Source organism: Tachysurus fulvidraco, chromosome 24 (genome assembly GCF_022655615.1).
Source record: "Tachysurus fulvidraco isolate hzauxx_2018 chromosome 24, HZAU_PFXX_2.0, whole genome shotgun sequence".
In the NCBI taxonomy this organism is placed as follows: Eukaryota; Metazoa; Chordata; class Actinopteri; order Siluriformes; family Bagridae; genus Tachysurus; species Tachysurus fulvidraco.
This window is the reverse complement of record NC_062541.1, coordinates 9175328-9197180: the sequence shown is the minus strand read 5'-3', so window position 1 is coordinate 9197180 and position 21853 is coordinate 9175328. Positions and strand designations below refer to the sequence as shown.

At 37.9% G+C, this 21853-nt stretch overlaps 1 protein-coding gene and 1 long non-coding RNA gene across 3 annotated transcripts; one reads left to right on the top strand and one right to left on the bottom strand.

Annotated features, from left to right (window-relative positions):
• Nucleotides 1-1492: 1492 nt before the first annotated feature.
• On the bottom strand, nucleotides 1493-6251 carry LOC125140147. The gene is made up of 2 exons (XR_007139391.1): nucleotides 5924-6251; nucleotides 1493-1714 (listed from the first exon to the last, which is right to left on the bottom strand). It is a non-coding gene; the product is annotated as an uncharacterized LOC125140147 (long non-coding RNA).
• Nucleotides 6252-8508: 2257 nt separating this feature from the next.
• On the top strand, nucleotides 8509-21744 carry c24h18orf21 (chromosome 24 C18orf21 homolog). 2 transcript variants are annotated; one of them, XM_027175663.2, is made up of 5 exons: nucleotides 8509-8741; nucleotides 11482-11501; nucleotides 12338-12537; nucleotides 19896-20074; nucleotides 20856-21744. In XM_027175663.2, the coding sequence occupies exons 1-5, from the start codon at nucleotides 8647-8649 to the stop codon at nucleotides 20998-21000; spliced, it is 639 nt and encodes a 212-aa protein (XP_027031464.2). In that variant the 5' UTR covers nucleotides 8509-8646; the 3' UTR covers nucleotides 21001-21744. The 2 variants fall into 2 exon arrangements, with proteins under 2 accessions (XP_027031464.2, XP_027031465.1); XM_027175664.2 differs by having other exon boundaries at nucleotides 8617-8741; nucleotides 11486-11501.
• The last annotated feature ends 109 nt before the right edge of the window (nucleotides 21745-21853 follow it).

Sequence of the window (21853 nt, the reverse complement as noted above, 5' to 3'; positions counted from 1 at the left end):
TAGAAGTACAGCTTTTCGGTTGCCTTAACATCATGGATCATTTATATTTTTGCTCATTTGGCAGTTTTTTGGGGTTTTTTTTTACAAAAATGAAGGTTAATGCTCTTGCTTAAAGACCCAAATGTTCTAGCTTAGTGGTGAACTAGCAACCTTCCTGTGTTTCTGTTTTAATAAATCACATTTAGCACTCTTTTCTCTTTTCACTCTCAGGGAAAGAATGTTGAATAGGCACACTTTTGAGACTTTCAATGACCTTCTCAGGTGTGGAGAGGTCTTTTAATAAAGTATGTGGGAACTGAGTGTAAAATAATTAATGTTGCAGATAAACTCAATAAATTTAGCCCACATTTAGCCCATAAATGTCAGGCTCATGGAAATTTGATGAATTGTTGGACAATGGTTACATTTCTTTTTTAAAAGACAAAGGATGACAGGACCAACCACTGGATGTATAACTTATGCAGATTTAAAGTGTACTGAGTAACGCCTGGTGCATAAATGATCCAGAGTAAATCCCTGCATTTTATGACGTCTCTGCTGCCATGCATCATGACTGAATGCATCATTAAATGAATCTTTGCTTCAGTTTCAGGTTTTTATTTATACCGATAAAAGGTTTCCCTAATACACTTAACAAGTAACAGTCCTTGTTCAGCTTGATTGGTGCCAAGCCTATTGCACACCAAGCCTATTGCAATCCTAAATTTAATCTAGTGTGCATGATATGCTTGAAATTGTTTATCCTTTGTGCTTTGTGTTTATCCGTTGCCAATTTATCCACTCAAAGAAAAGTAATGGAGGGCAACATTCATTTTGACAAATGAAAAGAACATACTGTCATCACCATTGTACTATGGTTGGATATCATTAGGTCATCAGCATCTGTGTTCTTATACTGCTTCTAAAATATCAATTCTTAACTGACATTACTTTCAAAATAGCAGTCATTCATATTATGCTGTATTCAGAAACCAACAAAAGAGCTTAAATACAATTTAAACAACTTTTGGATTTATTGTTGGGTCTAAAGTCCAGTCGAGTGAAACTCTGACAGAAGAGTTGAGCTTTGTTTTGTGAGTTTAAATGATAACCTTTATGCCATAAATCCACTTCTACAGCTTGGTAACTATGAATAGGAAGAGCAGCAACATGCAGACAATGCAATCTTGTGTTTTTCCATCTGTGTTATTCAACCCTAACCTTGAGGAGGATTATGCACCATTATTACAGGAGCAGACAAGCAGTGTGTGTTTGCTCATGCACGCTCACACACACACACAAACACACACACACACACACACACACACACACACACACACACACACACACACACACACACACACACACACACACACACACACACACAAACACAAACACAAATGCAGGTGCAATATTGTTGACCTTGTCTGTTGCTTTGCAGTAATATTTGTCTTGGCTTACACGAGCAAAAAAGTCCAATTTCACTTCTAATGTATTTACTGTCACCCTGCAAAATGTTTATGAATTTTTATTTAGGACTGCACACATTTTTGTACACACTAAACAAACAAAAGTCCTTTGGAGACTGGTGCTGAGGAGGACGTCCTTCTGATGTGCACAGCGCAGCAGTTCCACTGGCTGCAACACAAGACACGAGCGGGAGTGAGAGGCAGCTCCCATGTCCTGTGTTGCAGCCCCTGGCCCAGCCACAGGTCACCTTCAGCGTCCATGCTACCTGAGAGTGTGTGAGAGAGAGAGAGAGAGAGAGAGAGAGAGAGAGAGAGAGAGAGAGAGAGAGAGAGAGAGAGAGAGAGAGAGAGAAACAGAGATGCTATGGACTCCACATTCATCACGCGAACTTAAAATAGCCCTTGTGTTTCACTTTACATCTGAGACAGGCAGCCCCTCTCCCAAAGCCACTCCAGAAGAAAAAAAACATCATGGCCCAAATTGCCTGAAAGTGAGGTTAATGACATTTTAAGTCACCTTCTAGCAAAAAGACAAAAAATCTCTTGAGAGCTTAATGCCTGAGAAATCGGTCAATGTCGGTGCAGAATATTTTCTATTTTTATCTCAGGTATTTAAATCCCAAAAGATTGTGGCAGACGAATGGCTATCTTTTAGAAAATCCGAATGACATCAGAGATGTCCTTGTTTAGTGTTTTCTGATACTCTACAACTGAGCACTTTATCCCTCTGTACAACAATGTGAAGTCTTCCCTACTGTATAATGCATAAGCTGTCTCTTGCACAGTAAGCTGAAAGACATCATCAGTGAGAACTCAAAGCTCCTTGAGTGTAAATGGGTTCAAACTCCTTCCAAGGCTCCAGGACCAAGCACGATGCGACACCAGGCAGCCCAAGGACATCGAGGTGAACAGAAAGAGGAGTCGATGTTGATAACTTGCACGATGACAAAACGGCGAAATCCGGCCTGGGCTCAATCAGATAGCAGGGAAATTAGAGAGCAGTGGATATGGATGTGCTGTTCTGTACAGCTTTGACATTGTCGGACAGAAAGAAGGGGGTACGTTTTCCATCTGATTTTTGCATTTCTTGCCGATTTTTGCAAGTGACAATAAATTGCAAAAGTCAATAACACTATTCCAAACCTTAAACCTCTGACCTCCGTTAAGAGGTTTAAACAATATGGGACCAAGTAGAATTAAAACGAGAAGGAAGAGGAACTTGTATAATAGAAGTCGTATTTCAGCACATTCACATTAGTTTTGTTTAAAAGAAAATTATGAAACCCTTTAATGCACTTATCCTGTTCCTTATCTGAAAAGCTTTTAATTATCAGTTTGACAGCAAAATAGATAAATGAGCTCTCATTGTGCCTTGCTGCTTGGGCTGCAGGCAATTAATGAGACTTGTAATTACAGTATTGATGCAAGGTAATAAGTAGCCGTTAGACAATCAGGATTACGGGAGGTACTGTACGTGACTGGGATTCTGCTTTCAGTAAAAACCTCACTCCTTGACTGACTGATTATAACAAATGCCCATTGTACATACTACAAAGACACAAGAGGAAACAAGGCCAACAGAAGTAGCCACAATGAACACTTCCGTAAGCCTTTCCCACCTTAAAGCTGGAGCAGAACATGTGGGCTGTGATGTGGAGGTCGGTATGAGGCTGCATTGTACTGTGTCCTCTTTGTTCTCCAGACCCACCACAAATAGAGCCATAGCTCTGCCTGCCACCAGAACAATGCTGCACACTGTTCCATTAGCCTACTGGTACCCCACTGTCCACAATCCTCAGCCCAGACAACATCCTTCCTCTATACCAGCAGCGGCCAATCCGCATATTTAGTGCCAGGAGTGGAATCAGACTGTAAGCGTAGGAGCTCTATGCACTTTATGTGCTTTATGCAGAAGGAAAATCTGAGTGCTCAGCATCTGCCATATTTGAGTAACTTTCCTGATTCCTGTTTGATCAGCACTAATCGTATGTAATTTCATAAGAGAAGCTCACTAAGCTGACACAAGCGGATGCACGATAAAATGGAAAATGTCAAGATTGTAAAAAAGAGAGAAAGAAGTGGAAAAAAAAGCTTAAATAAGTTTAAATGAATGATTTAATGATTTAAACTTGGAATTCCTTATGACTTCCAGTCCATATGAAAAGCCTAGCTCTGACTGGGCCTGAGGAATTCAGCTGCATTTTCTTTCCTAAATCTTGAATCAAAAGCATATATTAATCATGAGATATAAAACAAAAAATGGGGAGGTCATATGCCGTAGTGTCTGTAGAGGGTTGTAGTTACACCAACTTCAGTTAAGCGGCATAAATTTTCTTCAGCTATAATTCAAGAAATGACAAATTAATCTGCTCTTTAGAAATACTTCAGTGTACTTTTTTCCTCTCCAAAATCAGGTTTATTCACAACCCTTTATTTCATAATTTCTCTATTTCTCATCCAAGGCTTGCCTATGCGTAACTACCAAAGACACTTGAATGTCATTGTAAGGTGATCTGAGAGGACAAGGATCTGAGTCTGAGAGCACTATTTACACTGAATAAAAAAACAGCTGAATTTCAGTTTGTGTCTTCAGTTCTCTTTGTCAAGAATAAGTTGTAAGATGAACTATATATATACTTCAAGGATTTTTCAAGGGCTATTTGCATAGGATTTTAGCTTTACTATATTAAACCATTAAGGGTTTTACTTATCACAGGGGTTCTCAAATTCACTTCCTGAAAAACCTATAGTGTAGAATTTAAAGCCTTTTCAGATTGCTTACATCATCAGCTAATTATTAGGTACTTAAAGTAGGTTACATGTGTTGAGGGAAGGGAACTCTGACCTATTTCGTCATACACTGAGGAAAATCAAGAGGACTAGATAAAGTCTGCGCTGTTCGTTTCATTCTGTTTCATGAAGTGGCGCACTCCTTGACATTTACATGGATCACAGTGACATGACAGGAGTGATTGGCTCATTTTTTTCAAATTGGTTTAGAATTTCTGTTATATGTTTCTTATCAAGGACAGAAACACTGATTTTGGCTAATGCAAGGTAGGGACTCTAAAGGACTGTCAACACACTGACACTTCAAATCAGAAAAAAATGAATGGAGCTGTGCAGAAAGCATTTTGAACTGAAACCCTGTGGGGAAAAGACACGACAGGGAATCAAAGAAAAGCTCAGTCTGCAAGCCATTAGATAGCAAAGCCCTATTTCACAGCATGCCATTAGAAAAAAAGGAGGTTCCTTAGGGGTTATTTGGATTGTTTCTGGTTCTAGCTGTTTAGAGAGGTTCTATCTGGAACACTTCATGCTGATTTATCTTTTTTAATATACGACTATAGGTGGGTAAAGGATTAAGGAGACTAATATGAGAGAGATTATATATAGGGATTAGTTTTTAAAAATAAAAGTAAGAGAAATAGCCTGTAAATGAGTACTTATCTTGCAACATGCTTCTATTAACACCAAGTTAACAAACAGATAAGTAAAATGTACTAATTAAACTGAATATACACAAAACAAGATATTAAGATATTAAATTTTAATTAATTTTGTAGATGGGGTGAGGTGTGTTCACGGGTATAACTTTTCTATGTATACATCTTTTGACTATATATATATAATTAAATTAATCAGGGGTTTTAAATCAGGGTCATAGACCTCCCAAAGGACTGAGAAGCATATCCAAGGGATCTGCAATTATTATTATTATTATTATTATTATTTTTTTTTTTTTTTATTTATTTTTTTTCCACTGATTAAAGATATACTATGAACAAATGTATTACAGTATGTTAGCTCGGCTTATTCAATAGAATAATTTATAATGTATAGGTTTAATCCAAACCTTTGAAACCTTGAATACAACACCTTTATAAATAAAGTTAACATAAACCTATTGTGTTCTGTGTGTGGAACGTTCAGTAATTGAAAGGTGTATAACTCCAATGACTAGTCAAAATATTACTGTACACATCTAAATAATATAAATGAAAAAAATCTGCACAGAGCACAGTGGAATTTATTTCACACATAATGGGCTAGCTGAATAGTACAGAATGTTTGAGAGTTACTGTCTTAAATCATTTTAAAGGTAGACAATACTTAGTATAAGTATACTATAAGCATAGAGTATAAATACATATACAGTATACAGCATATTTTACATTTCCAGGTGAAAGATACATATTGAAGGTTATATCATCATTGCAGCAAGGAAATGTAGAGTTTAGTACTATATATTAATAATAATAATAATAATAATAATAATAATAATAATAATAATAATAATAATAATAATAATAATAATAATAATAATAATAATAATAATAATAATAATAATAATAATAATAAATCAACATCAGTCGTCACCATCATTATTATCACTATAAGTATTAGAAAACATGACTAGGGTCCAGAATTATTAGCAGTAATCCAGATGTTGGTTTTTAGTGCACTGCATTTACCTGAAGTGAAGTTGGAGTTGCTCCTCTTGAAGCGCGCTCTGTGTTTTCATATCTGTGTGAACCGCAGGATGGTTTTACTAGATCTGATCTGATCTGATCTGAGATGCTGATGCTCTTTCAGCTTCAAGCCTTCCTTAAACAGCACTGATGCTGACCACATACCGTCTCTGCTTCATGATCTGCTCAGGCACGGAAACAACCGCAAATTGCTGCACGCGCCTTTTTCCTCCTTCGTAGAGAGAGAGTGTGCGTGCGTGTGTGTGTGGGCACTGCCGGTCCAAGCCTTTAAATATCCAGTTTCTCTCTCTCTCTCTCTCTCTCTCTCTCTCTCTCTCTCTCTCTCTCTCTCTCTCTCTCTCTCTCTCTCTCTCTCTCTCTCACACACACACACACACACACACACACACACACACACACACACACACACACACACACACACAGAGGAAAAGTCCGTGCGTTTACTCTCTTGCCCGTATGTGAGACATGACATACAGTAGAGAGATATAGGCTGTGTTCTCTGACGATGTTAACCGAAAAGGAAGTTATTTCCAGCCTCACAACCCATGTAATTGCGTACAAAACACAATTCTCCAAGCAATCAATCTTCATTGTCCCTGGGCGCATAAAACTTTAACCTTCACTCCATTTTATTGCGTGGAGTAAAATTCCCCACTCACCTCCCCAGTCCTCATGCTGCATCTGCTACCTGCAATTTCTCATCCAAACAATATAGCTCTAGTCCTCTTGACCTTGGTGTGCCCTGACATCACCAGTGTAGTGGGATACAGCCTACTGCAGCATTACATCACAAGGTCCAACTAGTAACTAGGACTAAGAGGCAATCATGAAGGTCAACGTTTGATAAAATGGATGGGTGATGTAGTCGTTTATCGCTGCAGCTACACAGCTTTACAAAAAAATCATTGCTTAATAATAGCATGGAGCTTTGAGCATGGAACACGGTGTGAGGTGGCAGTCAACTCTACATGGGATACAAATCCATCGATGGCCATGAGAGTAACCGAAGACAGCCAGTCCACATACAGGCATGTTTCTGATGAAAACCCATGTAGAAAGGGGAAGAGAATGCAGAATTAACCTGAGCTCAAAATTGAACCAGGGATCCTGGATGTTTAATAATAATAATAATAATAATAATAATAATAATAATAATAAGAAGAAGAAGAAGAAGAAGAAGAAGAAGAAGAAGAAGAAGAAGAAGAAGAAGAAAAAGAAGAAGAAGAAGAAGAGGAAGAAGAAAAATAAGATGAGGAGGAGGAAGAAGAAGAAGAAGAAGAAGAAGATGATGATGAAGAAGAAGAAGAAGAAGAAGATGAGGAAGAAAAAGATGAGGAAGAAGAAGAAGAAGAAGAAGAAGATGAAGAAGATGATGAAGAAGAAGATGAGGAAGAAAAAGATGAGGAGGAGGAAGAAGAAGATGATGATGATGATGATGATGATGATGAAGAAGAAGAAGAAAAATAAGATGAGGAAGATGAAGAAGATAATGAAGAAGAAGATGAGGAAGAAAAAGATGAGGAGGAAGAAGAAGATGATGAAGAAGAAGAAGAAGAAGAAGAAGAAGAAGAAGAAGAAGAAGAAGAAAAATAAGATGAGGAAGACGAAGAAGATGATGAAGAAGAAGAAGGAGAGGAAGAAAAAGATGAGGAAGAAGAAGATGATGATGATGATGATGATGATGATGATGATGAAGATGATGAAGAAGAAGAAGAAGAAGAAGAAGAAGAAGAAGAACTAACATCCACATATCCATTTTCTGAACTGCTTATCCTACACAGGACCACAGGGAATCTGGAGTCTATCAGGCCTCAAGGTGTCAGTCCATCACAGGGAACAATCACACAATATCCAAACACTGGTCCAGTTAAGGAAAGGCCAATCAGTCTATTTTGGACTTCAGGATGTCCATGTTACTCTGTGCTAATAAACAGGTTTGAGGGAGAAATTCAACCCACAACTTCAAAGGTGAAAAGCAAACGTGATAAACACAGTCTATACATGACGTGAACAAGGCCTTTTGTTTGTTTGTTTTTAAATATAAATATACTGCTATGCCCAAAGAAACACTGGGGAAAAAAAACCCCCAAAATTTTCAAAATTGAATCAAACTAGCAGCCTAATTTGAACCAACACAACTCTGACCATGCAGTTACTAAGCATAAGTGAAGAAGAACGTAAGCTTATATTAATGAACATGCTCTATTCATACCGTGAACTTCATATATATGACTGCTCATTCACAACATGTGGAAAGTAAAAACCTAAACCTTGCACAACTTTTCTATTGGCCAAAAACGACTTAAATAATATGCTTCTTATTCAAATCTGATTATCTGGTCAATCTAAAAATATTCAATTACTTTCTATATACTCCTATCCTTAAAACCTGTGTTTTCGATAGTCACATATAATAAAGCATTGGTCTGGTACACATTTAAAGGGGTTGTGAAAATAACCTTTATTTTATATCTATTTAACAATCTGTCATGTTTGTGTATCCTATATTGTAGCGTACAAAGTGTATGAATGAGCATCGATTTAAATTTAGGATAGACACTTTTATTTTGAAAAATCTTCCGGAAATTGACCCGGAAGTAAAATTTGCTCTCTGTCGGTAGAAAGCTACGATCCTGGTTTTATGCTTTTGTTTCTTGTTTTTTTATTTTGTGATAAAGTGTTTTTTCGCTGTTAGTTTTAAGACGATGGAAAAAGTGGTCCTCAGTAAAACCGAGGTGTTTTTATCCAAAGCGTCGCTTTTTTATAAGGACATTTGTCAAGAACAGGCGCGTTTCCTCATGTGAGTAGCTTTTTATTTGTGTGTCGACATTCAGACCTTTTATGTGTTATTGCAGCGTTTACATTGTTTTTATTGTTGTAATGAGATTATATTTCGTTAGATGTCAGAGTCAGGCTTCATTAGTGTCCATGTGTATATTCACCTGTACGCGTCCCAAATCGACTACTTACACAACACACTGACCGTTTATACTCTTTTTGTGAATATAAAATACGTACTTTTGGAGTGTGTAGCGTTAGTATGCGAGTACATGGACATACTATTACGTTTCGATTTTTCTATTTAATTAATTTGCTTTTATTTGTTTGAAAGTTAGGCATTTTGAACTCCTCGTGCAAGGAAAATAGAAGAACATCCGGGTACCTTTGGGATGCCGAATTTAACTACTATAAAGCGGGTAGAAGTCGAATTGGGACGCAATGAGTGTCATTAGGTAAATTTACCGTTAGGGGGCGACAGAGATCAATCGTCAACTTTAATGTTCTCCATAAATATTTGCGAAAGCACAACGTCATAAACAAGAGAAATATAGTCACGAACAATAAAATGTTACGTGTAAATAGCATTATAAAATTTGTTAACACAAAATTACTGAGCAGTTTTTAGTTGATTAAAAAAAATCCATTCACAACCAGTGAAAATCTGAAACTTAGCATTTTAATGAAGTCTTTAAAAGTGAATTAGGTAAAAAATAAATAAATAAAATAAAATTCTGTCTGTAATGGTTAAGGGAGTGGGTGTTAATGTTTTTAATGACAGGATTTGTGTGATCCATTCAGACTCATAGCAGCCATCCTTTCTCTGATAGACAACTACTGTGCCCTGGTGTGCAGGGTTGCCAGATTTCATTAAAAGCGCCATCACAACTACAATTTAAACCCTCACAATAAGACTTACTGTATCTCAGACGAAACTATTTAATAAAACCCAGGACCATAAAAAAGGGTAACATTTTAAAATTCGGTTTGCCTTGAAATGGTTCACACACATCTCTGATTGATTGATTCAGAGCTAGTTCAACCCTGGCAACCCTACTGGCTAGATTTAAGGAGGTGCTGATTCACACCTCTCATTGAATTAGTCTACTTTATTATGCAGTCTATTAAATATATCGTTCAATACCCAGATGCAATAAATTGAGAGTTGTATCGAATATCTTACACTGTATCATTGCATCCCTAACAACTGACTAATAATTCAGAAATGAAATCAGCTTACTTGGCCATCCCCAGTTACAATACAGTTACAATACCTCTTGGCAGTATAAATCAAGGATTATAAAGGATACCTGATTTTTTTTTACTGTGCTGCACTTGCACCTCACTGTGCAGAGGAAAAGCAGGCAAAGTTTCTCTCTCTGTCAGATGTCCTGAATACAAACTGTTGTCATTTTCATAGTAGACAGGAATTCAACAATAGTTTTTCTAATTGAAAATTTTTAATAGTTTCTAATTATTGTTGCTGCATAATAAGCTTATGGAGCAATCAACACTTTAAACTTTTTTTTTAGATTATTTTAGTGCACCATTCAAAGGATTTCCTGTAATAAACAGTCACTTGGTGAGAGAGAGAGTAGACTTGTTTTTGTTTAGCTTAGTTCATGTGCTTCTTGTCTCATGTGAAATGTCACTGTGTGTCCTGTGACAACGCCATGCATGCTTCGAGTGTTTGTCTCGCTGTGCATATTACATGCGCTATGCGTGTATTCATTTTACTGAGCTGAGTGGCATTGGCTTGACTTGGCTGTACGTGTCTCACTGGACGCACCATTTCACAGGCGTGTGAGACGACAGCTTTGATGAAAGGCTTTACCACAGGTTTTTTTTTTACTCCGTGCCTTTCTAATTTTAACCATTTAGCCAGTTTGTTTCTGTTTATTCATGGCAGCAGTGTCACTGCAACGTGTGCGGAAAACTTGTACGCACAGTTTGTGACCATCGCTGAGCTCGATTCATCTTTTTCCCCTTTTGCTTTTCCTTCATCTCATGTACGTGAAAGTTAGCTGTGAGGCTCGAGCGATCCGGACAAACTTTCTCATCCATAGATTGTATCTGTCGAGAGAGTGCTCATCATTCCAAGTGCTTTGTTGATAACATCTCTTACAGGCTGGACAGTGCACTTATAAGGAGATGTAGGAGAGGAATTTTAATTAGGCTTTTAGTACAGTGTCCTGTGCCTAAAATTCATCTTGAAATAGAGACATACTAAACAGCTTGACAATGTTTTAAGACATCTGCTTTTAAAAGCATCTGTACTGATCTTTAAAAATCAAATAGTGTTTGTGTGTGTGTGTGTGTGTGTGTGTGTGTGTGTGTGTGTGTGTGTATGTGTGTGTATGTGTGTGTATGTGTGTGTATGTGTGTGTATGTGTGTGTATGTGTGTGTATGTGTATGTATGTGTATGTATGTGTATGTATGTGTATGTGTGTGTATGTATGTGTATGTGTGTGTGTGTGTGTGTGTGTGTGTGTGTGTGTTGCTAAACCTGTCTAAAAATCCCAAAACAAATGAATGCTATTGAATGTTTGAGAAGTTTTACACTAAACATCTCCACATTAAAACACACACACATGAATTCATTGGCTACAATTGAGGTCATCTATGTAAAGAAGTGCATGTAAATGTTATTTATGTTGGAGTTATTTATTATCGTCATTCAGTTATTCACCTAAATATAAAGTGCCACAGCCGGACTGCTCAGAAATAACCCCCATCTTTTCCCGTCTTTTCTCTGTTTCAGGCAGAAACAGCAGATGAATGGTGAGTTGTAAACGCAGTGTATTGTAATTCACACCCACATCCGAAATCCATGCTGAATAGTGGCCTCAAAGCGGCTATAAAATATGTAAAGGGTCACGGAGGGTCAATAAAAAATGGCAACCTGTCTAAAATGAATTCTGACAGCGCTCCATACACACTGAGAGAAATCATCATGTTTACAGCATGAACTGTATGTATAAAAGCCATGTCAATTTATCAATAAAAACCAGGGTGAAACTAGAGTAAAAAATCTGCCTTTTTATATGTTAATCATAAAGCATTTTTAATTTAATGTTTCAATTTTTAAATTAATATAATAATATGAACTATATTAACAAAATTTATAACAATTTTTGATGTGTTCACATTGTGTACAAATGTCTGAGTAAATCTAAAACAATGGGCTAATTACAGGAAAATGTACTTATTTTTAATTCAAATTTAGATCTATTTTTGAATTGAGAATATATAAAGACCTGAATGCCGACAGGTTTAACAATCTAACAGTGAACATCTGCCATTCAAAAGAGTTATATTAGTAAAACGGCCAAACCCCTTCATCCAGTATGTGGAAGAAATGTCTGTCTTACAGCACAACATCATCCGTGTATATCAGCCTCGGAGGACATTTTTATGAGCAAGCTCTCAGAAATGAAAGCAGACAAGAGAGAGAATAAAAGCTAATTGAAGATTATTACATTCGATTTAAGCCTAAGTTGTGTTTAACGGTGTTACTTTATTACACCTGAGTGTAATGAGAGGTTCCGTTTGAAAGATTTCTCAGTTCTTAGTTAACATATTGAAACACATGATGACCATTTGCACGTCGTTTTCAGGTCCTGCACTGCCAGACACGACGCTGTGCCCGTTCTGTTTTCAGTGGCGTCGGCCTGGAGAGTACCGCGTGCGATTACAGCCCAAGTGCAGACCTTCGGTGCGGATCAGAAAGCTGCTCAGGAGGGAAAAGGCCCACAAGAGGCTCAGTTCACAGGAAATCAAACTGCTTCAGAGGTTCAGAAGGGCTTCTTCCATTCTGGTAAGTTTTCATGCACAATATATATTAAATATTCAACTTGAATTCCTCCTGTATATGCAGTGGTCTAGATTTTTAGGAATTGTAGGATCAGGAAACTTTTTACTAGTCCTTTTGGGAATTGTGTGGATGTTGTGTTTACTGTCAGTGGATAGCAGAAAGCGGCTGCTCTTCTACCTTGTGGTAATAGAAAAACCGTAGCATATTACAGCGCTTCTTTTTTTAGAGCAGGGAAAGGAAAATTGGCTCTGCACTCGTTACTATGCCACAACGATGTAAGTATGGAAGATCTGCTAGAGTATTTTGGTTTAATCCTCAGTTCCATGCTGCACTTTCAGATATTTATATCTGAATACTTGAACTCTTAAGACTTGGTACAGTTTGCATTTAAATCTATTCTGCAAAAAATCAACAAAAAACCTTTTAGATATTGCTTTATCTGATTAGAGTAAAAGCTCCGATCTCCGTTGCATCCCAAGGTTATTAAGAGAAGTTATATTTCAAAGGGATCCTTCTCTTTCACTAGCACTCATTTGTGTGTTTGCTTACCCATAATCCCTTCTTGTTATTATTTTGCATGGACAGTCTGACTTCCTGATTTACTGAATTACTTGCTAACTGACCTTTTAGTTTAATTCCTGATTAATTTACTGACTTCATGACTGATTTTCTGGTCAACTAGTTAAATTATCAACCGACTTACTGACACGTTCGCTAAACTATTGACTGACTTCTTTACTGACTGACTGTCTGACCTACCGACTGACTGTCTGACCTACCGACTGACTGTCTGACCTACCGACTGACTGTCTGACCTACCGACTGACTGTCTGACCTACCGACTGACTGTCTGACCTACCGACTGACTGTCTGACCTACCGACTGACTGTCTGACCTACCGACTGACTGTCTGACCTACCGACTGACTGTCTGACCTACCGACTGACTGACTGACCTACCGACTGACCTACTGACTGACCTACCGACTGACCTACTGACTGACTGTCTGACCTACCGACTGACTGACTGACCGACTGTCTGACCTACTGACCGACTGTCTGACCTACTGACCGACTGTCTGACCTACTGACCGACTGTCTGACCTACTGACCTACTGTCTGACCTACTGACTGACTGACCTACTGACTGACTGTCTGATCTACTGACTGACTGTCTGATCTACTGACTGTCTGATCTACTGACTGACTCTGACCTACTGACTGACTGACTGTCTGATCTACTGACTGACTGTCTGATCTACTGACTGACTGTCTGATCTACTGACTGACTCTGACCTACTGACTGACTGACTGTCTGATCTACTGACTGACTATCTGATCTACTGACGGACTGTCTGATCTACTGACTGACTCTGACTGACTCTGACCTACTGACTGACTCTGACCTACTGACTGACTCTGACCTACTGACTGACTCTGACCTACTGACTGACTCTGACCTACTGACTGACTGACAAACTTGTTGCCAGCTGAAACATATTAATCACTGCAAAATGATTCAGTCACAAACTCTTGCATTCGTTTATTTAAATCCGAACAGCAGCCTTTTTTTTGGCCAGGCAGTGTATTGTAGTGACTAAGACATGATAGATTTTGTAATCAGAAGAATTAATAATAACTCTTAGTGATGTAGAAGAGCTGCTGCAGAGCTGTGTGATTATACTGAGACACTGGGGTATCTGGGGAAAGTTTAGCTGGAATATTTAGATGCTGCACATAGTCGTGTGTGTGTGTGTGTGTGTGTGTGTGTGTGTGTGTGTGTGTGTGTGTGTGTGTGTGTGTGTGTGTGTGTGTGTGTGTGTGTGTGTGTGTGTGTGTGTGTGTGTGTGTGTGTGTGTGTGTGTGTGTGTGTTAATAGCATGGAAGGAATAGCATGTATGAGGTGCATGTCCTGTACTGGATTACTGTGTGACTTGAATATTGAAGTATGGTATTTTTTAATTTATACCATATAGCTGTTAATTGATTCATTCTGATTGGTCAGGAGGTGTTGATTCATTTTCCATGACAGCGGCTCTGACAGATGTGCCGTGCAGCTGCATGACGAATCACGGGTTTATTGTAACGCACATATATGCTTCCATATTGTTTTTGTAATAGTGTAATTTTTTACACAGAGACCTGAAGGGTGGATAGTCCACATAAACCGGTTCAACAATGTGTTAATTGTGTTGTATACGGTGAAGTTTTCTGTAAGCAGACATTTACTTATTTAGTACTTTCTACCCAAGGGTTAAAACATATAGGTATAGTAATAATATTGATCACTTTATAAACTAGTGAATTATTTTTGCTTCACAACTTAAATTCTGTACATAATCTAAAGGTCACACATGTAATGCTCGATATTAATAGTGTACTCGTGTGACCATATCACATAATATACAGAAAATAATTTGTCATTATTCCCACAAGGCTGACACTGCATATAAATGTGCTTGTGTGCCATTAATCATTAAAGTATATGTCTAAACCTCATTTAGAACACAGGCATGTTGATATGTATTTACAGAGATTGTTTTGCATGAAACGTTTATTATTTGCCTTGTAGATCAATAGGCAATCAAATACTAAAGATATCTTGAATTATTGACTATATTTGGGGCAAAAAACTTTTCACATACCTCTTATAATATCTTGCAAAAGTCACCCCCACCCCCCATGGCTTTTGAAAGATATTATAAGAGGTACGTGAAAAGTTTTTTGCCCCAAATATAGAGTTTTTCACCGTTACCCCATTTGTTTAGTGCTTAAGTCTACTCAAAATAGTTGAAACTGGATAATTGGATGATTATGGTCATGATTTGCCCTTGAAAGGTTGAAGCTGATTTATAGGATGTCTGGGACTGTATTTACTTTCCAGTCTGATTCCAGATCCTGATGTGGGTGACCTGCTGTTTGTTTCTGCCAAAAGGCCGAGGACGACTGGAATGTTTTGCACATGCTCGGACAAAAGGAATCGATCCACAGAGCCATAGAGAGCAGTCAGGTTTCAGTAATGGCTTGGGCACTTGTGTGAGTTTGCCTTTCTGCAGCTGAAACCATAGCACCAAGGTCGAGCGAGGGTATTTTAGGTCCAGGCCTATAATAGATTGATCTACCGGATTGATTTTTAGTGTGGGTTGGTTTGTTTGTGTGGAGTGTGGGGTAGAGCTGGGGGTGTTCAGGAAGTGTGCCAGTGGCTCGGGCTGGAGAGAAACTGGCACCTCGTTTTGAAAAGCTCCTTCATGAAACCATTGCTATTCGATCCAATTCGCAGTTTTCATGCAAACGTTTCCTCACAATTCGCCGTGCTGCTGAGACTTGTCATTGTGCTGGAAGCGGTCCGAAATCCCGCCTGAAGAAATCTGTAACGCTCTGTTCAGGCCAGACTTTGTAATCTGCCCAACGCTAAGCTAAATACAGCTGGTCTCGCTTCACTTCCCTCTCTTCATGTTCACAGCCGCTCACTGAGCTCAAGCAGCTGCTGTTGATTGATTGCATGAGTCTCATTAGAGCTGTCAGGTTTTAACTGGTATATGCGTGCATCCTTTAGAGCGTCTACAAATTCCTCCTGACATATTAACAGCAGTGGCATGAATTTCATCCGTGCAGGTTTAATAGCATTGAGAAAATGTGATCATTCTGGTAATGATGAAAACAAGCTTATGGTATCATGACTGCTTGTCTGATTCGGTCTGTTTGCATTCTGAGTGAAATGTGCAGCAAAATTGTCCTTGAGAGCTGTTTTTATTAGATCATGCCTTCTCTCACTAACCCACTGCAGAGGTTTCTGTTACTATTCTCGCTCGTGCACCTGAGATGCCTCGTCCCCGGTGCTTCTCTGTCACCTGACCTCAAACCAGGTTTTTTTTTTGCTGTTTATTCATTCCGCAAAAGCTTTTATCCAAAGTGACGTAGGATTAATCGGAACTGATTACTCAAGGACTCGACAGTGGTGGCTTGGCCGTGACGGACTCTTGAATAGGAAGTAGGAATGTGCAGATAAGTGTTTACACAATGACCTCAAAAATCAGCATTTATATTCAGAACTGTATTCTCATAACATTAACACTTTATAGCCATAAGTCATCATATAACATCTGTCATCTAACGGGCAAATCTCCAATCTCATTTTTTTTTTATAACAGCAGCTCTTAAAGTAGTTACAGTTGCCACAAGTTTATATCAATGTGCCGTTTCAAATGCTTTTAGGTTTCTATAGCAACATCTTATTAACATGTAAAACAGAAACATAAGACTAATAATTAATTGATTCAAAAATTTTATTTATGAAGGAAAATGCTTATAATATTTCTGACAGTCTTTTTTCCTCTGTAACATGACTGCTATTCATTCATTTCTTTTTTTTTTATTTTCACCATTATGAAATCTTGCCTCATCGTGGATGAATGGAGGGATGGGTGGATGGATGGATAGATAGAGGCATGGATGGATGGATAGATGGATGGATAGATTGAGGGATGGATGGCTGGATATCAATAGATTGAGGGATGGATGGATGGATAGATGGATAAATAGATAGATGCATAAATTGGTTAAAAAAGTATACACATACATATAAACGAATATAAACATTAACATGTGATGCAATAAAATACTGTTTAGTTTAGGTAAACAGCTGAGATATTGCACATGTGCTCCTATGTGATATCTCATCTCCAACACTCATTTTTAAGTTAAGACAAATAAAGGTGTAAATATATTTAAGTACTATATTGTTAGACAGTTAAGTGGTTGTGGACATGTGGTTTTTATTATTTTACCCTTTTCCTGTGACTTGCTGCTGGCTGGAGGTGTTTGTTATGAGCTGGGACATGGTGTATTTGGAGTTGTTTTATTACTTGATTGTTATCGTGATGGTTAAAGTACTCTGAGAGCATTTCTGTCTCTGATATTTATTATAGTTAGAAGCTGAGGTTTGAGGAGCCGTTTATAGCCACATATGGATTCGTGCTCATCTTTTTAGGACTAGTTTCCACTGGTAATGTGCTATTGTTGGCTAATGGGTGCTGACAGGATTGTCTTTGATAGCTCTTAGTTATTTATCCTTGCCTACAAACCATGAATAGTACTATTATTTTAAAAAAAACATTTACTATTCAATGGTATATTCATTATTAAACAGTTCATACTCAATTTAATCCAGTCTAATCTTAAAAACTGGAAACTATAACTTTTTTTTAAACAGTAGCTTTTTGTGTATGTGTGTTACTTCATCCAGTTTCACCAAGGGACAGCAGATTTCTTGGGTTATTTATTTCATATATAAAGTAAATCAGTCAAACAAGGTTATATTATATAGAACGAGTCCCGATGGTAATGTTTAAGTATTCATTAAACATCAGAAGACAAACTGGACACACACACACACACACACACACACACACACACACACACACACACACACACACACACACACAGAGTGTGTTATGGCGATATTAACAGTGAAAATAATGAAATGATGTCAGCTCAGACTTATGATCACTTATAGGCCCACTATGTTCACTTATTGAAGAGCTCGATTATTTTTTCTTTAAAGAATATAATTCTCTGTGTAGCTTTTGGGTTTTTTCCACCAGAACTTTTTTTCCTCTTTATTTTGCTTTAATATGATTCTTTATAATTACAGCCAAATTGTTAAATAAATACATTTTCTTGCATTCAGACTCGATGAGCTTTTCAAACCTTTACACTCAACTAGCCAAAATCATAGCTCAATTTTTTTTGTACTTAGAGCACGCCTCATGCCTGATAAGTGTTTTACATTGTGGAACATTTATATTTATAAGAAATGAGGTTGCAGTATTAACTATTAGACCCTGTATTAGTCAAACTGTCTCCGCCTCGCTCAGGGTGATTGGCTGGAGGTGTGTGTTTGTGTGTGTGTGTGTGTGTGTGTGTGTGTGTGTGTGTGTGTGCGTGCACACAATGTTTAATAGTAATGTGCAGCGGTGTAAACTCTCAGACAATCCTGTATCACTCTTCAGCTCCACCACCTGTTCTCATCAGCAAACATGGCTAACTTTGTGTCGGTGAGTTTAAACTCTTGTAAAACAAAGCTTTGCTCTGCCAGGGATGAAAACTACTGTTGGACACGTAAATGGATATTTGTTCACGCTGCACAGAACAGCTTTCTTTGTCTCTGTAGATGTGAGTGGGTGAGAAAGTGGCAGCCTGTTAAGTCCGGGCTTTGGTGTGTGTTTGGTTTATGAGTTATGTGTGTTAGTAGGACAACCGAACACATCGATTGTTATTGACGTTATATATGAATAATGCTGTCAAGGAAGTAAGCGCTTTGACAAAACACACTTTAGGTGTTTTCTGTAGGTGTTGGAAATATATTGTTGCATCAGTAATGTAACAAATCATGTCACTATAGAAGTTCCCCTGTTCACGTTACTGTATTTCAAACTGTCTCGAGAGAGATTTTTTTTAAATCTACAGGAGTCTGAGCAGAGAGCTATTACAGGAGCTGATGGTGATTTAAACTTTATTTCCCAAATTGTTCAGGAATAAGTGGGATCATTTTTTTTCTTGCCTACTGGTGGGATTTTCAGGGTTTTTTGAGAATAGAATGAACTGAGAGGATTTTATTTTTTGTTATCCGACATGACCGTATATATATCTCTTATATACAAAGCATCCTGTTGTACCTGGAAATGTGGGACTTTTTATATAAAACACAATCACTGTAAACTATTCAGACATATTGTAGCTAGAGTGTTGTCTTTATCTAATTACAGACTGTCAGGAGCCGATGTGATGCTATATTTGTTACCGAACCTTTAAAATTGTAGAAATGTAGTACACAGACTACATCTTTGATTCCACCTGCTAAGTTTTTTTTTTTTTTATAAATATTAGATGTACCCTATGGAATATTTGACGTTGCATGTATTTTATGTAACAAAATGGCATAAGCATCGCATTTAACAACAAATCTAGCTTTGTCCCCCAGCAGGTCATCACACACAGTTTACGGTTGTTTACGCAGGAGGATTTTTTTATGACGCACATGTTGAACCCGACTGTAATGACTCACACAATAATAATCAGCGATTTCAGTGTCGCCGTCACTCCACACATATGATTCATTAGTGCTGATCATCACAACCAGGACTGCACACACACTCCTACGCTTTCCCCCCTTCTCTTCCTCAGCTTCAAACATACAACCACCGAAAAATTTCCTTTCAGCAAAGAATTCATGTTGTTGCAGTTAATCCTGCTGTGTATATATTAATACATGCGCAAGTGTACGTTCTGCTGCACTCCAGTTTTTCACTGTTATCTGATTAAATGATTTGTCTAAGTTATTTTTGTTTTTCTTTCTCCAAGATGGCAACCTGTCACATTTGTAATAAGACGTCCAGGCAAGTTGGGATGAACAGGGAATTTCTGGGGACTTTACCAAAGAACACCCCAGTGAGCATGTCAAAATGTAGGACTCCTCAGTCTGCTAACAAGTCTACACCCAAGCCCAACTTCCATGACAAAACGCCAAGCAGAACGCCGGTGTAAGTTACTTCACATACTGGTTTCTTCTTCTTCTACCGTCTGCTCCGTGTTCAGGGTCGCCACAGATTTGGCATATTAGATTTGGCACAGGGTTTACGCCCGATGCCGTTCCTGACAGAACCATCCCTTTTTATCCAGGCTTAGGACCGAGATCGATTCCTGCCCGGGAATCAAACCACTTCACATGCTAGTTTATTTGAATAAAATAAAAATCGCATCTCCTCTGAACATCCCCTTATTGCCAAGGGAGCAGAAGTGACTATGCTTTCTGAATGGGAGGGGCATACGCTCTATCCCTGTCAATCACAGCGACACCAGCCAATCACGGGCATCTGTGAGCTCATGCAGGCAAAAGAGGACAGATACACACTTTGTTTTAAGTGTGTTACAGCATAAGCAATAGGCTTCACATGCCTCAGAGGAAGCAAGTGGTAACCTTTATTTTTATATATATATATATATATATATATATATATATATATATATATATATATATATATATATATATAATGCTTAATTTATGGTTAGGGTTTTGTTATTATTAACATGGTAACATACACTATTTCACCGTTTTGTTGACAATTGAGATTGAAGGAACGTTCAGGAAACACAAAATATCTGCATAATATAAATCATCCTGTAGGATGTAGAAACTTATGCACTGAACTGTAGGTGCATTCTCTATACTGCCAGCTTCAGTCAAATATGTAAAACACAAAATGCATAATAAGTGCCTTAGGAAGCAGATTTCTAATTTGATTTCTAATTTCTAATCTGCAGGGCTCGTTCATTTGAGGCTTCCAGCTCCTCAAAGTCAGGCAGTGGGAAAAAATCTGCTTTCTCACGTCTTAAGAAACTTCTGATGCTCGAGGACAGCCAGAAGAGTAAGAAAGGCGGCCTGAAAGACTTCCTCACGTCTCTTTAAGAACCCTGTGGGCCACAGAATCCAGAAACCCCACACCACCACTGCAAAGCCTGATTTCATTTAGAACAACAGGCTTAAGAGGAGCTGATGTTTGGCTGTGCTCACTTTAGTTCACACTATAGCGACACCTTCTGGATGACTCAGTGATGCCTGGTTTACAAATGTGAAGTTCTTGTATCTTCCCTGTCTTCCATCACAGTCCCGGTCCTGATGGACGAGGACTAGAAGAGAACCGGCTGCCTTTTTATCAGTACAGTTTTTTTCCAGGCTGTAAATGCTACATCTACAATAAATAAATGTTATTCATTCCTGTCACTGTTGTGGTGACAGGTGTGTGTTTCACCCATTTTTTTGTTTGGTTATTTCGTCTCAGAGAATCGAAAGATTAATCAGAAAGAGAAAGTGCGGATTGTCATGCTTTTATATATATTATATTATATTATATTATGTTATATTATATTATTATATGAGAGAGCGAGACATTTTGGAGTTTACACAATTCTCTTAAGTAGATCACTTTTTTCATCTTCTTTCTTTTGTAACAACACTGTTTTTGTACACTTGAGGTTCACATACTGGTCAGTTGTAATGTAGTATTTGAGGGCTGTTAGTGGCTTCACACTAAAGGTTTACAATTGTTGGACTGACCAAATACGTGTTGCTGTAGCCACTTTAAGATACAATGACAAATTAATGCAACGTGTATGCAAACCACTTATTTTCAATAAATCACCTGTTAAACAATTCTCTTCTCTTCTTTTCTCTTCTATCGTGATAATGTTCTATTCCATACAATTTGAGATAGATAGATAGATAGATAGATAGATAGATAGATAGATAGATAGATAGATAG